Source organism: Anabrus simplex, chromosome 9, assembly GCF_040414725.1.
Source record: "Anabrus simplex isolate iqAnaSimp1 chromosome 9, ASM4041472v1, whole genome shotgun sequence".
Classification (NCBI taxonomy): domain Eukaryota; kingdom Metazoa; phylum Arthropoda; class Insecta; order Orthoptera; family Tettigoniidae; genus Anabrus; species Anabrus simplex.
Window position 1 is genome coordinate 62,693,651 of NC_090273.1, and position 19,540 is coordinate 62,713,190.

Here is a 19,540-nt window from a genome sequence, read left to right on the forward strand (position 1 = left end):
TACCTAACTTCAGGCCACGGCCGCTTCCTTCTCTCTTCCTTGTCTATCCCCTCCAAACTTCCCATCCCCCACAAGGTCCCTGTTCGGCATAGCAGATGAGGCCGCCTGGGCGAGGTACTGGTCATCCTCCTCAGTTGTATCCCCCGACTTAGAGTCTGAAGCTCCAGGACACTGCCCTTGAGATGGTAGAGGTGGGATCCCTCGCTGAGTCCGAGGGAAAAACCAACTCTGGGAGGGTAAACAGATGACGAAGAAGAAGAGGTTAACATACATATGGGAATAGTTTGACGTCAGTTTCGGACTTGATTCAAATCTATATTTTTAACACGCAGAGTCGTGAGAGCCTCAGTGGATGCATCAGAGCTCCTTCAACATCATCAGGATAATCAGTATCCATTACCATGTTTTCCAGATCATCACCCACCACCGACGCAGAAGGTATGTTCGGAACTCTCCTCACGTTGCTCGACAGCTTTAAATTTGAGACGCTTCTGACATGCCCTTTGACACTCGACACTGAAGATTTTAAACTTTTTCGGATTTATGATCAGCCTCTCTATCATCGCGAATTCGTTCTCGATTATATCGAACTTAGTTATGGTTCAGCCGAAATTTTGTGAAAGAAGGAAAATTTCGCACTGCAATTGACGTATTTGCAGCGACTTAGTTAAATAATAACACCTCCACTATCATTGACTACATTTATACCCTTTCCTCAACATAAATACAGTAACACTTGAAATACCGCGTGCGCAAATTAAAAATGGCCCATACAATATTTATATTTATAAGACTGGTGCGGAATTGACCCTTCTTAATGTACTAGAGAACTGCCCATCACAGAAATGCTGGAAACCGTGATTCGATGCACCAATCGGTTGCTGTCACATGTCTGCGCGTTCGCATGTCCCGAGTAGGTCGCTGTGTTATTCCGGATGAGTGAGTAAGAGGAGCAGATACGTTTAGTGACCTGTTGAATGCAACACAAAATGGTGCTCACCAAAGAAAAGAGCGCGTCTTCATTGTCGAGTGTTATGCCAAGGACGATTCGTGGAAAACCTGTGTAGAACTTTTGCGCAAGAATGTAAGACTAGAAATATTTTGTCAAAAACTTCCTGGAAGGTCTGCAATGCAAGACTTAGAGACAAACTGGCGGGAAACAGTTCAAAGACCAGAAAACATTACTCGAGTGTAGGAAAGACTCGAACGAAGTCCGACGAAATCTCAACATTCTTTTTTTTGTACTAGTGGGAGTTAAGATATCGTCAAGTGGAAACATTATCTAAAAGAACCTACATCTGTATCCTTACAAATTTACTGTTGGTGCATGCGTTAATGCCTTCAGACGAACCTTCGCGTGTTGAGTTCTGCCGGTGCTGTCTGAGCCGGGCTGAGTGGCTCAGACGGTTAAGGCGCTGGCCTTCTGACCCCAACTTGGCAGGTTCGATCCTGGCTCAGTCCGGTGGTATTTGAAGGTGCTCAAATAAGTCAGCCTCGTGTCTGTAGATTTACTGGCACGTAAAAGAACTCCTGCGGGACTAAATTCCGGCACCTCAGCGTCAACGAAAACCGTAAAAGAGTAGTTTGTGGGACGTAAAGCAAATAACATTATTATTGGTGGTGTCTGAGTGATCCTCAGTTTTCATTTCTTCAGATTTTTTTTTATATTTTACAGATTTTTCTTATTTTTCTCATTGTTTCCTTGATTTCGTTTCATTTTTTCTGCTTAAGGACGACACACACACCCAGTCCCCGACCCAGCGGAAATAACCAATTAAGGTTAAAATCCCCGACCCGGCCGGGAATCGAACCCGGGGCTCTTTGAACCAAAGGCCAGCACGCCAGCCATGGAGCCGGACTGGATGAGGCTTCTTTAGGCTATTAGGATATGTAAATTCGCAGAACACGCGTTATTATGCACCAGGAAATCCCTATCAGTACGTCAGAAAACCGTTGTGTAACCTGCATACCAAATACACAGCCGTTTACGAAAGACCCAATATCGCGGTGTTAGTAGGCCTAAACATCAGCAACACTAATTGATCTGCCGCAGCAGTATCAAACACGCAAGACCAAACTCTCCTTCAACAACTCACTGTCAGAAATACACAATAGATCATAATTTTACGTGCTACCGCCGTGTTACCTAACCACCGTGCAGGCTGTGATGTAACGTATGGATGAATGGCCAGGCAATGTTACCTAACAACCGTGCAAGCTGTGATGTAACGTATGGATGGATGGCCAGGCAATGTTACCTAGCAACCGTGCAGGCTGTGATGTATGGCATGAATGGCCATGCAATGTTGCCTAGCAACCGTGCAGGCTGTGATGTAGGGTATGGATGGCCAAACAATGTTACCTAGTAACTGTGCAGGCTGTGATGTAAGGTATGGATGAATGGCCAGGCAATGTTACCTAGCAACCGTGCAGGCTGTGATGTAAGGTATGGATGAATGACCATGCAATGTTACCTAGCAACCGTGCAGGCTGTGATGTAAGGTATGGATGGATGGCCAGGCAATGTTACCTAGCAACCGTGCAGGCTGTGATGTAAGGTATGGATGAATGACCATGCAATGTTACCTAGCAACCGTGCAGGCTGTGATGTAAGGTATGGATGGACGGCCAGACAATGTTACCTGGCAATCGTGCAGGCTGTGATGTAAGGTATGGATGGATGGCCAGCCAATGTTGGCTAGCAACCGTGCAGGCTGTGATGTATGGCATGAATGGCCATGCAATGTTGCCTAGCAACCGTGCAGGCTGTGATGTAGGGTATGGATGGCCAAACAATGTTACCTAGTAACTGTGCAGGCTGTGATGTAAGGTATGGATGGATGGCCAGGCAATGTTACCTAGCAACCGCGCAGGCTGTGATGTAAGATATGAATGGATGGCCAGGCACTGTTACCTAGCAACCGTGCAGACTATGCCTTATGGTTGGCGGTCATTTGAAATTAGCAACGATTGATGGATGGCCATGACCGAGACACATATAAGGCATATTTATGATCATTTGACGTTTTCCATAGGAAAATTTGACATTTCAAAACATATATTTTTGCCGTTATCTTCATTTCTCGAATAATCGGACCTCCTTAATTTTTCTTTGATTAGTGTTTGGGAGGATGATTGCCCAGTTGTACTCCTCTTAAGATAACAATTACCATGACCACCATAATCGCCTTTGACACTGGAGTAGCTACCACAAACCAAACAAGAATGTATAGAGAGATAACGAACAGAACTTTAAAAAACAAACCAAACTCCATGGCGCAACAGCCTCAAAGGACATTGACCTACTAAGCGACCGCTGCTCAGCCTGAAGGCCTGCAGAGTATCTGGTGTCGTGCGATCAGCACGACGAATCCTCTCGAACGTTATCCTTTGCTTTCTAGACCGGGACAATCATCACACCGTCAGATAGCTCCTCAGTTTTAATCACGTAGGCTGAAATGACCTCGAACCAGCACTCAGATCAAGTTAAAAATTCCTGACCTGACCGGAAATCAAACCTGGGGCCTTCGGGTAAGAGGCAGACACGCTACCCCTACACCGCGGGGCCGGCAACGAACAGAACTAGCTAATAAAATCTGGAGGGTGTGATGCGAAAGTGAACCAACTATAAAATTGGAACTGATCTGCTCCCTTTAAGAAATACAGAATTCCAAAAGAAATAGTGCACAGACATACCTGCAAACTTAAATGTAACAAGAGTAATGTACAGATAATGTATTAATAAAGAAATCTTTTCAGTGATAGTTTTCTTCACTCCCCAAAATGATACTAAGAAATGTTAATTGTATAATCGGTTCACCTTGGCATCAGACTATCCATTTATATCTCCACTGTTATTGTAAGTTTAGTATTTCAGCAATTGTGGCATGTCAAATTCCAACAAGTACAATATTTCAAACCCTGCTTTAGCGAAGTAATACACCACAACATCCATCGTGTATTTGCGCTGCGATATCGTAACTGAACTCCGCCGCAGGGAAGGAATCCGCATATCCTGCATACATCACGTCTTCACCTCCGTAAGCTCATTCACCTGCAGTCGTGGTGCAATATTAAAACTACATATTTCACCATTCAATGCCGTCCTGCACTGTAAGTTACTGCAAGACGTGGCAAGCTGAATAATTCTCAGAAAGAAAGGAAAAAATTCTTAATTGCTGTTACAAGGAATAAAATATGTCCCATATAAAGAAAATTCTCTTTTCATAGCCCAGACTCGAGCCACGTATATTTGGCAACGTGCCTACTCTCACTGCTCCTTATATGTAGTGAGCTAATCTAAATGCAAATTAATTCTGAGAAAGTGTGAGGCGAGTTCTCTCCAAAAACCAAGTTTTTCAATTAATTTTCCTCCCTTCCCCTCGTTTTTTTCCATTTAAGCACATCCTGGTACAAAGTGCGGGATATCATGTTTCGAGAGAGTGATCGCTCCGTGTCGATGGTAGTGCACTCAGGAGAGCACAGGATAGAGTGATAGAGTAAGTGGCCAGCGTTAATCCGATTAAAGCATTCTTCCTTTGCAGAAAATATTGATTTAATTATTTTTAAGGTTATGCATTCCTTTAGTCGTGTCGCGTAAATCATCCAACGGATAGCAATGATGATTGTAGTGATTGTAGTTAGAAGGGGACAGACAACATGAAAACCGCCCCTATATTAACTCTAATTAAAAGAGAAAAAATGGAAGTCCATCCCTTCTAAAAATCTTTTATATGCAGGATGGTGTCCGCCTCCGAGGTGCAATGATTAGTGTGATTAGCTGCCATCCCCGGAGGCTCGTGTTCGATTACCGCCTCTGCCACGAAATTTTAATAGTGGTACGAGGGCTGGAACGAGGCCGACCTAGCCTCGGCAGGTTAACTGAATAGAGGGGGGTTCGATTCCCACCTCAGCCATCCTCGAAGTGGTTTTCCGTGGTTTCTCAATTCTTCTCCAGGAAAATATTGGGATGCTACCTAACTCTTTACCGTGTACCGTGTTTAGCATAGCAGGTAAGGCAGCCTGGCGAGGTACTGGTCCTCCTCCTCCAGTTGTATTCCCGTCCAAGTGTTTCACGCTCCACGACCCTGCCCTTGAGACAGTGGAGGTGGAATCCCTCGCTGAGTACGAAAAAACCAGCCCTGGAAGCTAAATGACTTAAATAAGAAAAACAGGACGGTCCAAAAATAATGCACATAATTTCAGGGATTATTGTAGACAAGAATAAAAGTCCATTAAAATATGGGTACGGATAGTGCCGGAATAAACCCTATATGGGCCCATAAGCAGTTGATCCTTTCAGGGCCACCTTGACAAATAACTCCTAACCCTAAATTTTAGTAAAACAGCCAACAGAGGTAAACATTAACAAATCATTAATTTTTTATTAATGACTAGCTGTAGTACCCGGCGTTGCCCGGATAGTTTCTGAATATTTACCTTTAAGATTTGCATTACCAGTTAGTTATGTGTGATGTGAATTTTTATAGAATTCCTTTTTGACTTGCAGATTGATATGTTATGATCTATTATGTAGTTTTAAAATTATTTAGATGTGTTTGATTTCATGTTTTATATTATTTAATTTTCGAGTAAAACTTCGTCCTTATGGAAGCTTGAATCGACTGGGAAGTACTTGATCCTGTCAAAAATTAATAAGTGATAACTATATGTATTTAGCCGTCGCACTATAGATACGATGTACAGGATTTCAACTGTCAATGAGACTGTCCCCCTCCAGCCCTCCACCAATAAGAGATATAAAATCTGGATTGTCACCATTCATCTCAGTGACCAAGAAAACTGTAGATTCGACACTGTTTTCGATTATTTTTATATCTCACTCCCACTCACCCACACCCAAAAGGGGGCTGAACATGAATTTTTAAAAATTCGGAGTGTCACTAATTATTTCAGCTACCACAAAAACTATGGATTCGATAATATTCTAGATCATTTTTATACGACCCCCCTCACCCCCTGCCCATAAAGGTGCTAGGGGTGTCTTACCCTCACGCGGTTTGTCTCCTGATACTAATTGATAAGTTTACCAAGTTTGGTGAAATTGCTCCAGTGGTTTAGGAAGAGATGTGTCATTTACACACCCACACACCCACGCACACACATACATCAATTTTTATATATAGTAAAAAGAAGATAATATTTTTGTATGTAGTTTTTCGATTAATTTTATATCTCACCCCACCCCCCCCGTTTGCTCCCCACCTAAAAGGGGGCTGGACTTGGAATTTAAAAAATTCTGGAGTATTACTTTTCAACTCAGCGACCCCGAAAACTATGAATTCGACATTATTCTCGATTATTTTTGTAACTACTCCCCTGAGCCCCCTGCCTTAAGGGCTCTAGGGATGGCTTACCCCCACAGTGATCGTCTCCCGATAGTAAGTAATACGTGTACCAAGTTTGGTTGAAATTGCTCCAGTGGTTTAGGAGGAGATGTGTCATTTACACACACACTTCCATTTCTATATATAGTAAGATTTTTATACTCGTACTTCACCCCCTTTCCATCCCCGCCCAAAGGAGTCCTATGAGTGCCTTACACAACAGTATATTTTTTCCAGATATTAAGTCTTATTTGTACCAATTTCGGTTGGCAGCTATGCCCAAACGTACATACATAATCTCACTGCTCTAGAATCCTGGATCTGACGTTGCCATGGTTACGGCAGTTCATTTCTTTATCCGATTCCTAGAGCAGGGGTAGTGTGGTACCAATATATCCGTAACGGTTGGTTTTAGGGCCTTAAAACATGGTTTTCGGGCCCGCAGGGCTTACCGAGTTTTGTTCTTTGCGTCAAGAGGATTAAATTGAGCTTTGTCTCGTCCTTATACGACAAATTCGATGTTTTGCCTATAATAGTATAAGAGAAAACGGTTTTCCTATAAAACCCCCGTCTTTTCAAAGATTTTAAAATGATATGCATATCAAAACCTTCCCCGGGATGAATATACTCTAAATATGAAGTTTGGTTGAGATCTATCCAGCCGTTTCCACGTGATGGTGGAACAAACAAACAGACAAACAGACACGAACAACTTTATTTATATGATTCCAGTTACTTCAGATGAAAACAGTCTCTTCTTCTTCTTTTCCTACCGCTTTTTCACACACCTGTGGAGGTCGCGGATGCGAACTGTGTCGCACATGTGGATTTTGCCCTGTTTTACGGTCGGATGACCTTCCTGACGCCAACCCTATATCACTATTGCGTGTTTCTGTGGTGGTCGGTATTGTAGGGTGTTTTCTGAATATGATGAGGAAAGTGTTGGGCCAAACACAAACACCCAGTCCCCGGGCCAGAAGAATAAATCAGAGGCGATTGAAATCCCCGACCCCTGCCGGGAATCGAACCCGGGACCGTCTGAACCGAAGACCTCAACGCTGACCGTTCAGCCAATGAGTCGGTCTTCAGACGAAAACAGTATAACATAATATTAACATGGTTAAGAGAGCACTTCACAACAGAAAAGGATATGTTGAATCTAAATAAACTAAAGTATCTTTAAACATTCTCTTTCCTTACCTTCCTGCAATGAAATAATTCAGATAATCTCGATTTTTCTTTTGCAATATGTCATATTTAGTAGAAATAATGGCAAGAGTATTTAATTGTTCAAAAATATTCACCAGCAGGAAAGTTTCAGATGGAGCCTGAAACATAAAATTCGGTGCCTTTCTCTTAACGTTAGGGAAGTGGCGCATGGGACAATCACATAGCATGTGCATGACTACACTTTTGTCCACTCCTCACATTGTTGCCCAGATTCTGAGGCTCCTAAGTGGGAGCACTAATGAACAATATCTCGGCGTTGATATGGACTAAGCAAGAAAGTCTAAATGCAGGAATTATTATGTTATCATAGTCGGTACGGTGAAACTGTATAAGACATAAATGATTGTATTCTCTACAACTTATGTTATGCAGTACTTTTCGATAGAACCAATACAATAGGTATTTAAAAATTAAATTTTAGGCTCCTTCCCCTAAACTACCATTTCATCCAGCGTGAACAAAATAATTTATAGCCTAGATTTTAGTGCCTTGTTCTCCGACTTTACACACCGATTTTCATTAAATTCCCTTCAGCCAGCGCGTCGACCTCTCACCCCTGGGTTCCGTGGTTCAAATCCCGGTCTCAATGTGAGATTTGTGCTGGACAAAGTGGAGGCGGGACAGGTCTTTCTCCGGGTACTCCGGTTTTCCCTGTCATCTATAATTCCAGCAACACTCTCCGATATCATTTCATTTGTCAGTCATTAATTATTGCCCCAGAGGAGTGCGATAGGCTTCGGTAGCCGACACAATTCCTATCCTCGGCGCAAGATGGGGGCTTCATACATTCCATCCCTGACCCGGTAAAACAGGTTGTAGGATTTCTTTCCCTTCAGCCATTTTCTCGTGATGCGAGTACATACTGCATACAGAGATTATAGAAAATTAAAAGAGTGCATTTCCTTGTTACTGTGGGCACGACCGATATAGAAATGCCATTTTTTTAAAATTCTAAGCAATGTACAGACAAAACTCTTATTTTATATGTACACTGACTGAGAAAATGTCATGGGATAGCGGAGCACTGATGCTGAGCTGACACCGTTCGAACGGGATATGGTGGTAGGTACCCGACGGATGGGAAGTGCGATTTCGGAAGTGGTGCGGGAATTCGGCTTCACACGATCAACCGTGTCCAGGGTGTATCGTGAATGGTTGAATGCGGGTGTCACCGTCCACCCGACGAACGACCGGCCGTCCAGCCACCCTCGATGACCGTGACCGGCGACATCTGAGACGGATTGTCAATAGTGACAGACGGGCAACCGTGCAACAAATCACGGCTCAATTCCACACAGGCCGTGCTAGACACGTCTCGCAGTGAACAATCCGTAGGAACATGGGTTCTATGGGGTATGGGAGCCGACGCCGCACACGGGTGCCACTGTTAACCCAACGTCATCGGGCACAACGACGCGCATTTATCGCCAGTCACCAGGGAATGGCGTAACGTGATATGGTCGGACGAATCACGATTTCAACTGCACCATGCCGATGGGAGGCACCGTGTATGGCGCAGACCACATGAAGCGATGGATCCCGCCTGCCTCGAAGGTGTGGTCCAGGGCGCTGGTGTCTCTGTTATGTTCTGGGGTGCATTTTCCTGGTATGGAATGGGGCCCCCTAGTTGTTCTGGAAGAGACTTTGAATGGTACGCGATATGTTGAGCTGCTCGGAGACCATCTCCACCCATTTTTGGCCTTCCAGCGCCCAGACGGTTCTGCGGTGTTTCAAGATGATAACGCGCCGCCACATCGCTCCCACGTCGCCCGGGAATGGTTTCAGGAACATGCAGCGGAGGTCCAACAAGTACCATGGCCACCCAGGAGCCCCGATATGAACCCTATCGAGCATATCTGGGATGTCTTGGAACGCAGGCTCCGTGCCATGGATCCTGCACCTAGGAACAGACTAGCATTGGCGGTCGCTCTACAAACGATTTGGTGTCAGCTGCGTCCAGAGGACTACCAGGGACTTGTCGACTAACTTCCACGGCGTCTCACTGCACTTCACAGGGCCAGAGGAGGCCCCACACGCTATTAGGTGACTATCCTGTGACATTTGCTAAGTCAGTGTATATAATTAGTCATGAACATTTTTGCTCTATAGGATTTTCGATTCAGTTCTAAGTAATGGAACTATCAGTGGCAGTTGTATGAAAGATTTAGGTCCGAGAGACGATAACTAACTCCGTTAGCATCAAACACGTTGTTATACTAGAGTTATAGAGGAAGGCCTGAACACAAAGAAAACCTTATATGATAATACGTCCATTTATAATATCACCGCAGTATATTTGATGTCGATACTCCAAATACAGTCAGTAAGAGTTTTGTTCGTACAGTCGGAATGTGAATACAAGTTGACTGTTTCGTGGAATAAATATAAATTTGTTTTGCACTTTTCTGGTAGGAACATGATAAATTTTGATGTAGTACAAAATCTGTCACCTTCAGAAGGTATATGAAAAATGTATTATTATTATTATTATTATTATTATTATTATTATTATTATTATTATTATTATTATTATTATTATTATTATTATTATTATTATTATTATTATTATTATTATTATTATTATTTATTCTCGTCAACCCTAAGGTTGGGGGTAACATACATGTCTTCCAAGCGTTTCCGTTCCTTGGCCAGCAGCTCCAAGTGGAAATAGGTGTGCTTGCGTTTAATGTTGCCCATTTATTCATGAAAATTTCTCCCAAGTTGATAGTTATCCGTGACTGGGTGAGAAGAGTGTTCATTCATTCATTCATTCAATCAATTCATGCAAAATATATGTAGTAATTGTAGGATAACTCTATAAAGACTTGTCACACAAAAGTAAGGAATGGTAAGATCTATGTTTGTCCTAGAATATATTACTCTGTTAACGTCAGTGGCGGCTGGTGGACTCTGAGATCGAGTGGACGGCCACAGTACTTTTTACAATAAATCTTTGGATGCTACTGACCAGTACACCGCACTCATTATAATCTTTCGCCCAAAAACAAACTAATTCACTGCTGCCAACCCTCAAGAAACGCGGGATGCAAGCCAGAGGCCCAATTTCAATATAAATTCCTGGTCTCAAAAGTTTCATTTCAATATAATTCTCTATTATTTTTCTTCTTAAAACATAAATAATAGGGCAAACAATGTCATTAATTATTATTTCATTTAACTGTACGCAAACCATGGAGATTTCGCTGACGCATGTTCGTATAGGGGTTTGTGAGGACATCTTTACTTCTACAATGCTACGGACTCTGCCCACGTGAAAACCTCTGCCCGCACCCTTCCTCCCCCCCACCCCCCGAAACTGTCCACCAGCACGCTTCCCCCTTACATCTCAACCCCCTCACCCACACTATATCCTCCGACGGAAGCTTGAGAGTCCGTGCCTCATCTTTAACCTGAGAACATTTACCATTGAACTGCGCGCTGAAAGTCAGTCACTTAAGCTTGATAACTTATTGCCGAACAGTCTTCCTTATTGATAAGAATTTACAGTTTTACAATGAAATGTAATTTGCTTGGCATTATTCGAGTCCAATATTTGGCTTCAAAATGTCGAGAGAAAACAAAAGAACCTTTTCGTTCTCTAGGGCGGACACCGTACCTTGATTGAAACCTTGAACAAAAGATGAAAAGGCTTCGTTTGCTACTTGTTTCGCTATTCTGACTGGTGCACCACCATGTTTGAAGGGAAAGTGGAAGGTAGAAGGACCAGAGGAAGATCTAGAGTACAATTTATGGAGAACCTTAAATAAGAGGATACTGCCTCTCGCCAATTTGATTCGGTACCTCTTCATTAGTGATTCGATCTATCCATCTCACCTTCAGCATTCTTCTGTAACACCGCATTTCAAAAACTTCTATTCTCTTTCTGAGCTAGTTGCCGTTCATGTTTCATTTCAATATAATGCCAAGCTACAGATGAAAGCATCTTTCTAATTCCTATATCACCGAGCTCGATAGCTGCAGTCGTTTAGTGCGGCCAGTATCCAGTATTCGGGAGATAGTAGAAGTGGGTTCGATTCCCACCTCAGTCAGCCTGGAAGTGGTTTTCCGTGGTTTCCCACTTCTCCTCCAGGCAAATGCCGGGATGGTACCTAACTTCAGGCCACGGCCGCTTCCTTCCCTCGTCCTTGTCTACCCCTTTCAATCTTCCCATCCCCTGCCAAGGCCCCTGTTCAGGATAGCAGGTGAGGCCGCCTGGGCGAGGTACTGGTCATCCTCCCCACTTGTATACCCGACCCAATGTCTCACGCTCCAGGACACTGCCCTTGAGGCGGTAGAGGTGGGATCCCTCGCTGAGTCCGAGGGAAGAACCAACCCTGGAGGGTAAGCAGATTAAGAAAGAAAGAGAGAAAGAAAGAAAGAAAGACCTTCTTTGCTTGTACTAGTCTGCATTTTATGTCCTCCTTACTTCTGCCATTGCTAGTTATTTTACTACGCAAGTAACAATATTCATCTATGTGATAGTACATATATCACACCCTCACACTACATGTAGAAATGTGAGATATTATTGTCAGTATTCGATTTATTATTATTATTATTATCGTCAGTATTTCATTTGAATATTTTGTCATTAATATTTGTAAGCTGGGAGGTCTCCACATATGGAGGTATGAGTAATTTGTTTTGAACAACGAGTGGGAAAATATTGCTATATTGGACTCTGGTAATTTGTATGACTCATGCGGCCATTCCAGTCTGATGAGATGAGCTTGTTGTTGTACTAGGAAAGTTCTATGACTCATGTGAAACACCCGAGAGTTTGTTTATGTCTTGCGACCAAAAAGAAGTTCAGGGAATGGTCTTGACAAGAGGATCACTCACGATTGGCTGGCAAGGATCAATCTCGGCGAACCATGTGAGACCTGAGGTCTTTATATACGGCGACATCACTACGCAAGAGAACCACAACTGACACACTGTACGAGAAGGAAGTAGTGCGGACAGACTGTACGGGAAGGAAGTAGTGCTTGATATGCGGTGCTGGAGTGACGTTGTTGCTGTATACTGGACTGGACGTCAAACGTGTGTGGAACGTAGTCTTGCTTGTGGAACGTAGTATTTTATGTTTGTGAAAAGTGACCGACATACAACTTAGAATTGTAGCACTTGTGGCGGCTTGACATAATATGTTGGTGAAAGCTATCTCAGACTTTCCATAATGTATGTTCAGAATCGACAAGCGTGTGTTGCTCAAATGTATATATCTTTACAACAAGTGTTAAAGTCTGTGAACACAGTATTACGAGGTACAGTATCTGTGTGGTGTTATAAGTGCCGATTATGAGAATCGGCATGTCGCATTGATATAGAGACAGTGAAGGGTTCTTATATACATATATGTACATTGTTTAACGAACTAACTACAAATGGTGGCTTAGTTCTCGCTTTCGTTTCCCCACTGTTTTCATTGTTGTTGTTGTTGTAAATATGGAGTCTTCCAGCAATCTTTTGTTTGTGTATTATAATTGTATTTTGGTGTGTTGATGAGGTGCTCATGCACGGATTTTTATTAAGAATACAGTTAGATATTTTAGAATCAGTGGAGTTATTGATGAACCTAGGTGCAGTTCCTACCTATTTAGTCGTTTTCAGAAGGTTAGGTAAGGCCTGAAGCAGATGTGCCAGTACGCAGCATTATGTACACGCCCTGGGATATAAAGTTTATCATGCTCTGTCTAAATTCTAGGGATCCATTTTGGGGAACTCTGGCGCCCATACTACGTACATTTCGATTATATACTTTTATTCATGATTTTATTTATCAATATTCATCAAATTATTACAATTTCCTCATGTCCATTCTATTCAGCAACATCTCCAGATCTTCTGCGGACTCAGATAGGATAACAATATCATCCGCAAATCTCAGAGTTCTGATTTCCTCTCTTTGACTGCGATTCCTTTTCCAAATGCCTCTTTGATTACCTTTATCGCTTGTTTTATGTAAAGGTTGAAAAGAAGAGGAGACAAATCGCAGCCTTCCCTCACTCTTTTCAGGATAGCTGCTTATTTTTCATAGTCTTGCACACTGCAGAGTGATTTTTGTACATATTGTAGATAATTCTACTTTCTTCCCTTATCATTAGCAGTATCGTACGTGAAAAAGGAACAAAATGAGCACTGAATTTGAATCACACTTCACGGTCTAAAACACTCCTAGGGGAAAGCGAGTACTACTGGCCACGTTACTTTACCTGGGATGAAGGAATTGACCTCCCATCCACCCTTCATTATTTGGGTCGAATTGTGTCACAGCTCTTATAAAAGAACATACCGTACTTCGAAATGTTTGACCGGAATGTTTTGTTCTTTTGCAGGTGGCTATGCTCTGCGGTTGTTGGAAGTGCGGATCCCAATGCACACCATCCGGAACCAGAGTGCGCGCCTGGAGTGTCACTTCGACCTGGAGGGCGAAGCGCTCTACTCCGTGAAGTGGTACAAAGATGGCAATGAGTTCTACCGGTTCGTGCCCAGAGATATCCCTCCAGTACAGCTGTTCCCTCTACCAGGAGTGACAGTGGATGTAAGTAACAATTTCCTTGTTTAAAAAACACGAACTGTTGCACCTGGAGTTGACTCTCTCAAACGATGCGTTAAGAAGGACTTATGTTTCCTTACGGTGGTACGCATGAGGTACTTTTATTCTACCAACATAGTAATTAAAACTTAGAGGACGTATCCTTTCAGTGAAACTTACAACCTCACTATTCACCACGTTTAACATCATACCGTTGTGTGCTGCCTACCTCACAGCTTTGCCCAGGTCATTTTACTTGCTAAGTGTTACACTTGGAGCATAGCGCTGTATGGCGCAGAGACTTGGACATTGAGAAAGAAAGATGAGAGAAGATTGGAGCCACTAGAGATGTGGGTATGTAGGAGAATAGAACGAGTGAAATGGGAAGACCGGGCAAGGAATGAGGAGGTATTACGAAGAGTTGGAGAAGAACGAAGTATGTTACAAATCATTAGAAGGAGAAAAATGAACTGGATCGGACATTGTTTGAGGAGAGGCTGTTTACTGAAAGAAGGAATGGTGAGGGGCAAACGAGGAAGAGGAAGGAAAAAATATCAAATGTTGGACAATATCCAAGGAAATAAATATTCGGACATGAAAAACTTGGCGCAGGACAGGCAACAGTGGAAGAGGTTCATCCCATGACAAGACCTGCCATAAGGCAGAATACCTAGATATATAGATATACAATCCTGTAACTTTCTCTTTTAGTCTGTACAGTATAAAATTATTCGCAATAACTTATCCCTGATTCCAGTTTGTTGCTCACATAATTTATACGAGGGCTGTTAATAAAGTAGTGGCAATATTGATAGAACGCAACATTTAATAAACTAACAGGTACAATTGTATTACATTCCTTGAATTTAGTCACCCGCAAAGTCCCTTTTGACAAATGTTGGGAAGCCGTTGCGGACGGTTGGCAAGGCATTTCCTGTTGTTGACAGTGACGGAGCGCCCTACTGCGTGGAATACAGAAGCCACGTCAGGAAATCGGCGGCCTCGGAGGGGTTCCTACAACTTGGGAATCAGGTCGAAGTCATAAGGACTCATGTCTGGTGAGTGTGGAGGATGTTTCAAGACCTCCCAATACCACCGTTGTAATAAGACACTGTTTGTGACATGACAACCTGCGTTGTCTTGCAACACGATTGGGCGATCATCTCGCAATAAACGTGGACGCTTGCGCCACCTAGTCGGACTCAGATGTCGCTCGAGAAATCGACAGTAGTAGTCACTGTTGATGCTGTGTCACTCAGGCACAGCATGCGTAACAATAACACCCTCGTAGTCGTATGCAATAATCAGCATAAGCTTCACTCGACTGTGTTCTTGTCGAAATTTCTGTGGACGTGGCAAACCTGGATGATGCCATTCATTCATTTGGTGCATTAATTCAAACTCGTAAGCTCGTCCCCGCATCTCATCAGTGGAGACAATACGCTGCAGAAATGCCAACCAGTGCATGTCGGTGCCATTCTGTACCTCGGTCACTTCGTGTGGAACCCAAAGGGACACAATTTTCCTCATGTGAAGATATTTCGTCAGTACGTGTCACACCATTTGTTGACTGAGACCAGCCTCTACGGATAATTCCGGGACAGTCCATCGATGGCCTGCGGAATTGAGTCCACTCACGATGTCAGTCTGATCTTGAGCAATAGACGACCGACTTGTGTGGTGAAAATCCTCAGTTTCATTCCGACCCACATGAAACGCCTTGACCTATCTTGCAACCGTCCTATACGGTAATGCATTCTCTCCACAGGCTTCACGTAATCCTCGATAATATTCTGATGCATTTTTGCCACGGTCAACCTCTATTTTAATCCACGAACGTTGATCGCCTTCTGAAAACATGCTTTAGAGCGGTGAAATCAACATTCTTCACTTCAACGCCACACAGCAACAACACTCCTAACTGGATGCACACTACACATCGACAACAGCGCCACCTGCCGCTCCCATATCCTGTTTGCGCATGCCCGATCTCCTGCGAGTGTCTGAACTACATTGCCACTTCTTTATTTACAACCCTCGTACTGTACAGGGTGAACGGATCTATATTCGTGATATAGATACAGTAACTTCGTGTTAAATCTTGAATTAGAATCATGATCTTCCCTAATGCAAACATTCCGCATACCAAATTCAGATTGAATCGACAGTGTTGGCTGTGTAGTGTATGAGAATGATGCTGAAATATTTGCATCTCAGTTTAAACTTTCTCCAAACTGCTCAATTTTCCAGGCAGTACTTTGTGCCTTATAGTGTACGTTACAATGGTGAAAAACTAACAGCACAAGAGTACGAATCTTCAGTGATTCACAAGCTTCATTGAGTTCAGTAAACGATAAATATGACTTAAATCCAATAGCTGGCAATATCAGAGCAATAGCTCAAGAGTGCTCTCACATCTGTACATCTTACATTAGAGGTCGCACTGGATTTACTGGAGATGAAAAACAGATTCATTAGCTAAATCAGCTGCTATATCTCTTTTGGATATTGCATACCATACATCTCCAATATGCTATGTTCAAGGACAAATCAGGCAATACATTTTGCATCACTGGAATATTTTGTGGACAAGTAGTTTGAAAGAATCTGTTGCGTGGAAATATTTCTTTCGGAAGTTCAAAATCGACTGTTGTGTAAAGCATTAGTGCCGAACTTCCGTTTTCGCTCAATTTTTAACTCGTCACGGGAAATTTAAATCTTATTTGGAACGCTTTAAACCTAACGTTACAGACAGCTACTTACGCTTTTGCGGATCAATTCAGACAGTGATTGTCCGGTGTTTGAAACGAGAAGATATTTTTTTACACTGTCACCTGAATGGTTGTAACCTAGAACTTTCTAAACCACTGTATTATGTACTCAAGAGACAATGTTGTTATGTGCAGTTTCTCACATCACATTCATTATCAAAATTCATAAGAATTCTCTTTGTAATGATTTTAAACTACAATCCTGATATACCTTTGGTAAAATAAGGTTCCTGTATTGTTTTTGGATATTAAATAATAAATAATAATACAGACACTCAGATATTGGCTTTGTGGTCACAAATCCGTGCTGCATACGTCCTCTCAGAGAGTTGCTCCATCTCTTGGCAGTAAGAAGTATTTCATCAAGTTCAGTTTGTAAGTAGCGGGTTGTATCCTTTGATCTGTATATTAAATACTACCGGCATACTTGCAATTGCACATGAACTTGCAACGCCAATGAGCACTGAAGCTCAGTTTGTGTTTGAGAGGTTTTTTTATTTAACCCCCTACCTCCCACAAATATCCGTTTACTGGAAGCAAGGCTTTTGCGTTTTACTCTCTTAATAAACATTCCTTTTCTCTCGAAGGTTAACAATATCTTTTTCTTAACCACTCCTGACTGCTGCTCTTAAAGAAATATAAAATCCGCGTCTGTCTTTCCTTTTTGTTCTGGTTCCCGTTTTATATCTTCTCGTGTATTTCCTTGTGCTGGTAGTTAAAGCTCAATCTTCCCTAAACCTTGAAATTGGTAGCAGGAGAGTAAGAGAGAGTGAGATGAAGGTTTTGGAGGGAGGAAGGGCGATAAAACTTGCTTCAAGGTGATGAGGAAAGGAGAATGGTAGAGAAGAAGAGGTGTGGTAGTAAGAAGGAGAAGAACTTGAGCGGAAATAAGAGGTGATGGGGGGCAAAGACGGTCCCGGAAATTGAAAACTGGTGCAAGGATGTGTGAGTATCCGTACACACGAGGAGGAGAAGGATAATATGAACAAGGAAAAAATAGACGTCAGGAAGTGAGCGTTCTTTGTGAACTGTGTTCGCATCGGCTCCGACAGTAAAAGTGTCACTACTTGTGGCGGAGGAAGCAGGATAACAAGAATTCTGTTTATGGCTGAATGGTTCCCAGGATATACAAAACAGAATTTACGGTCATTCTTCATCCAGATCAATGCTTACAGCGTGAAAGACGGCGTGAGAATCGACTTGGGGGAGCATATACAATCTAGTAAAACTCTGCTGCCTGGCCACATAGAGTAGTACATTTATTTATTTATTTATTTATTTATTTATTTATTTATTTATTTATTTATTTATTTATTTATTTATTTATTTATTTATTTATTTATTTATTTATTTATTTATTTATTTATTTATTTATTTATTTATTTATTTATTTATTTATTTATTTATTTATTTATTTATTTATTTATTTATTTATTTATTTATTTATTTATTTATTTATTTATTTATTTATTTATTTATTTATTTATTTATTTATTTATTTATTTATTTATTTATTTATTTATTTATTTATTTATTTATTTATTTATTTATTTATTTATTTATTTATTTATTTATTTATTTATTTATTTATTTATTTATTTATTTATTTATTTATTTATTTATTTATTTATTTATTTATTTATTTATTTATTTATTTATTTATTTATTTATTTATTTATTTATTTATTTATTTATTTATTTATTTATTTATTTATTTATTTATTTATTTATTTATTTATTTATTTATTTATTTATTTATTTATTTATTTATTTATTTATTTATTTATTTATTTATTTATTTATTTATTTATTTATTTATTTATTTATTTATTTATTTATTTATTTATTTATTTATTTATTTATTTATTTATTTATTTATTTATTTATTTATTTATTTATTTATTTATTTATTTATTTATTTATTTATTTATTTATTTATTTATTTATTTATTTATTTATTTATTTATTTATTTATTTATTTATTTATTTATTTATTTATTTATTTATTTATTTATTTCGAACTTAGGGCTCGCGGCTCTCTTTTACACTTGACCACTACATACAGTAAATAGTGACATATACTTGTACGCAGATCATATGGTCACTGGTTTGAGTTCCTTACCTGAATTGCAAAAGACCATTGACAACCTAGACAGATGGGCATAAGATAACAAGATGAAAATCAGCACTAATAAAAATGAAAATACACAACACTAAGAAATCTGTAAAAATGGCGTTTTGGTAAGGAGGCACAGAAGCAGCTAGAGACAATATTTGCCTAGGATCAACACCCCTCAAGTCAGTAAATACATCCAGATATCAAGAACTGACATTACATGCAACAGCTAGAGTCTACAGTACAGAGCCCACATGAAGTCTCGAGGAAGAGCGGCAACCAGAGCCATATATGAAATTAAAGCAATCACGAAGCTTTCACTGGGAACCGCTATGAGATTATTTGACGCGAAAATACCTCCCATTGCCGCAGGGCTGGAAATCATCTAGGAGAGGCTGAATATGGCGGACTTGAGGGCACTCAAAGCAAACAAGTAGCGTTTTCTGAAAGCTACCCTGGGAATATCAAATAAGCAAAATCTCGACTAGCATATTTCATGGAAACTTTACATTTCGAAATGTGTAAATTACTGCAAATT

At 41.0% G+C, this 19,540-nt stretch overlaps 1 protein-coding gene across 1 annotated transcript in view; it reads left to right on the forward strand.

Moving 5' to 3' along the window:
- The window catches only part of LOC136880860 (uncharacterized), a 344,256-nt gene that overhangs the window by 123,573 nt on the left and 201,143 nt on the right, over positions 1-19,540 (forward strand). Inside the window, exon 2 of the mRNA XM_068229151.1 lies at positions 13,916-14,121. Within this exon, the coding sequence (XP_068085252.1) occupies positions 13,916-14,121 (206 nt within the window). The remainder of the gene's footprint in view (positions 1-13,915; positions 14,122-19,540) is intronic.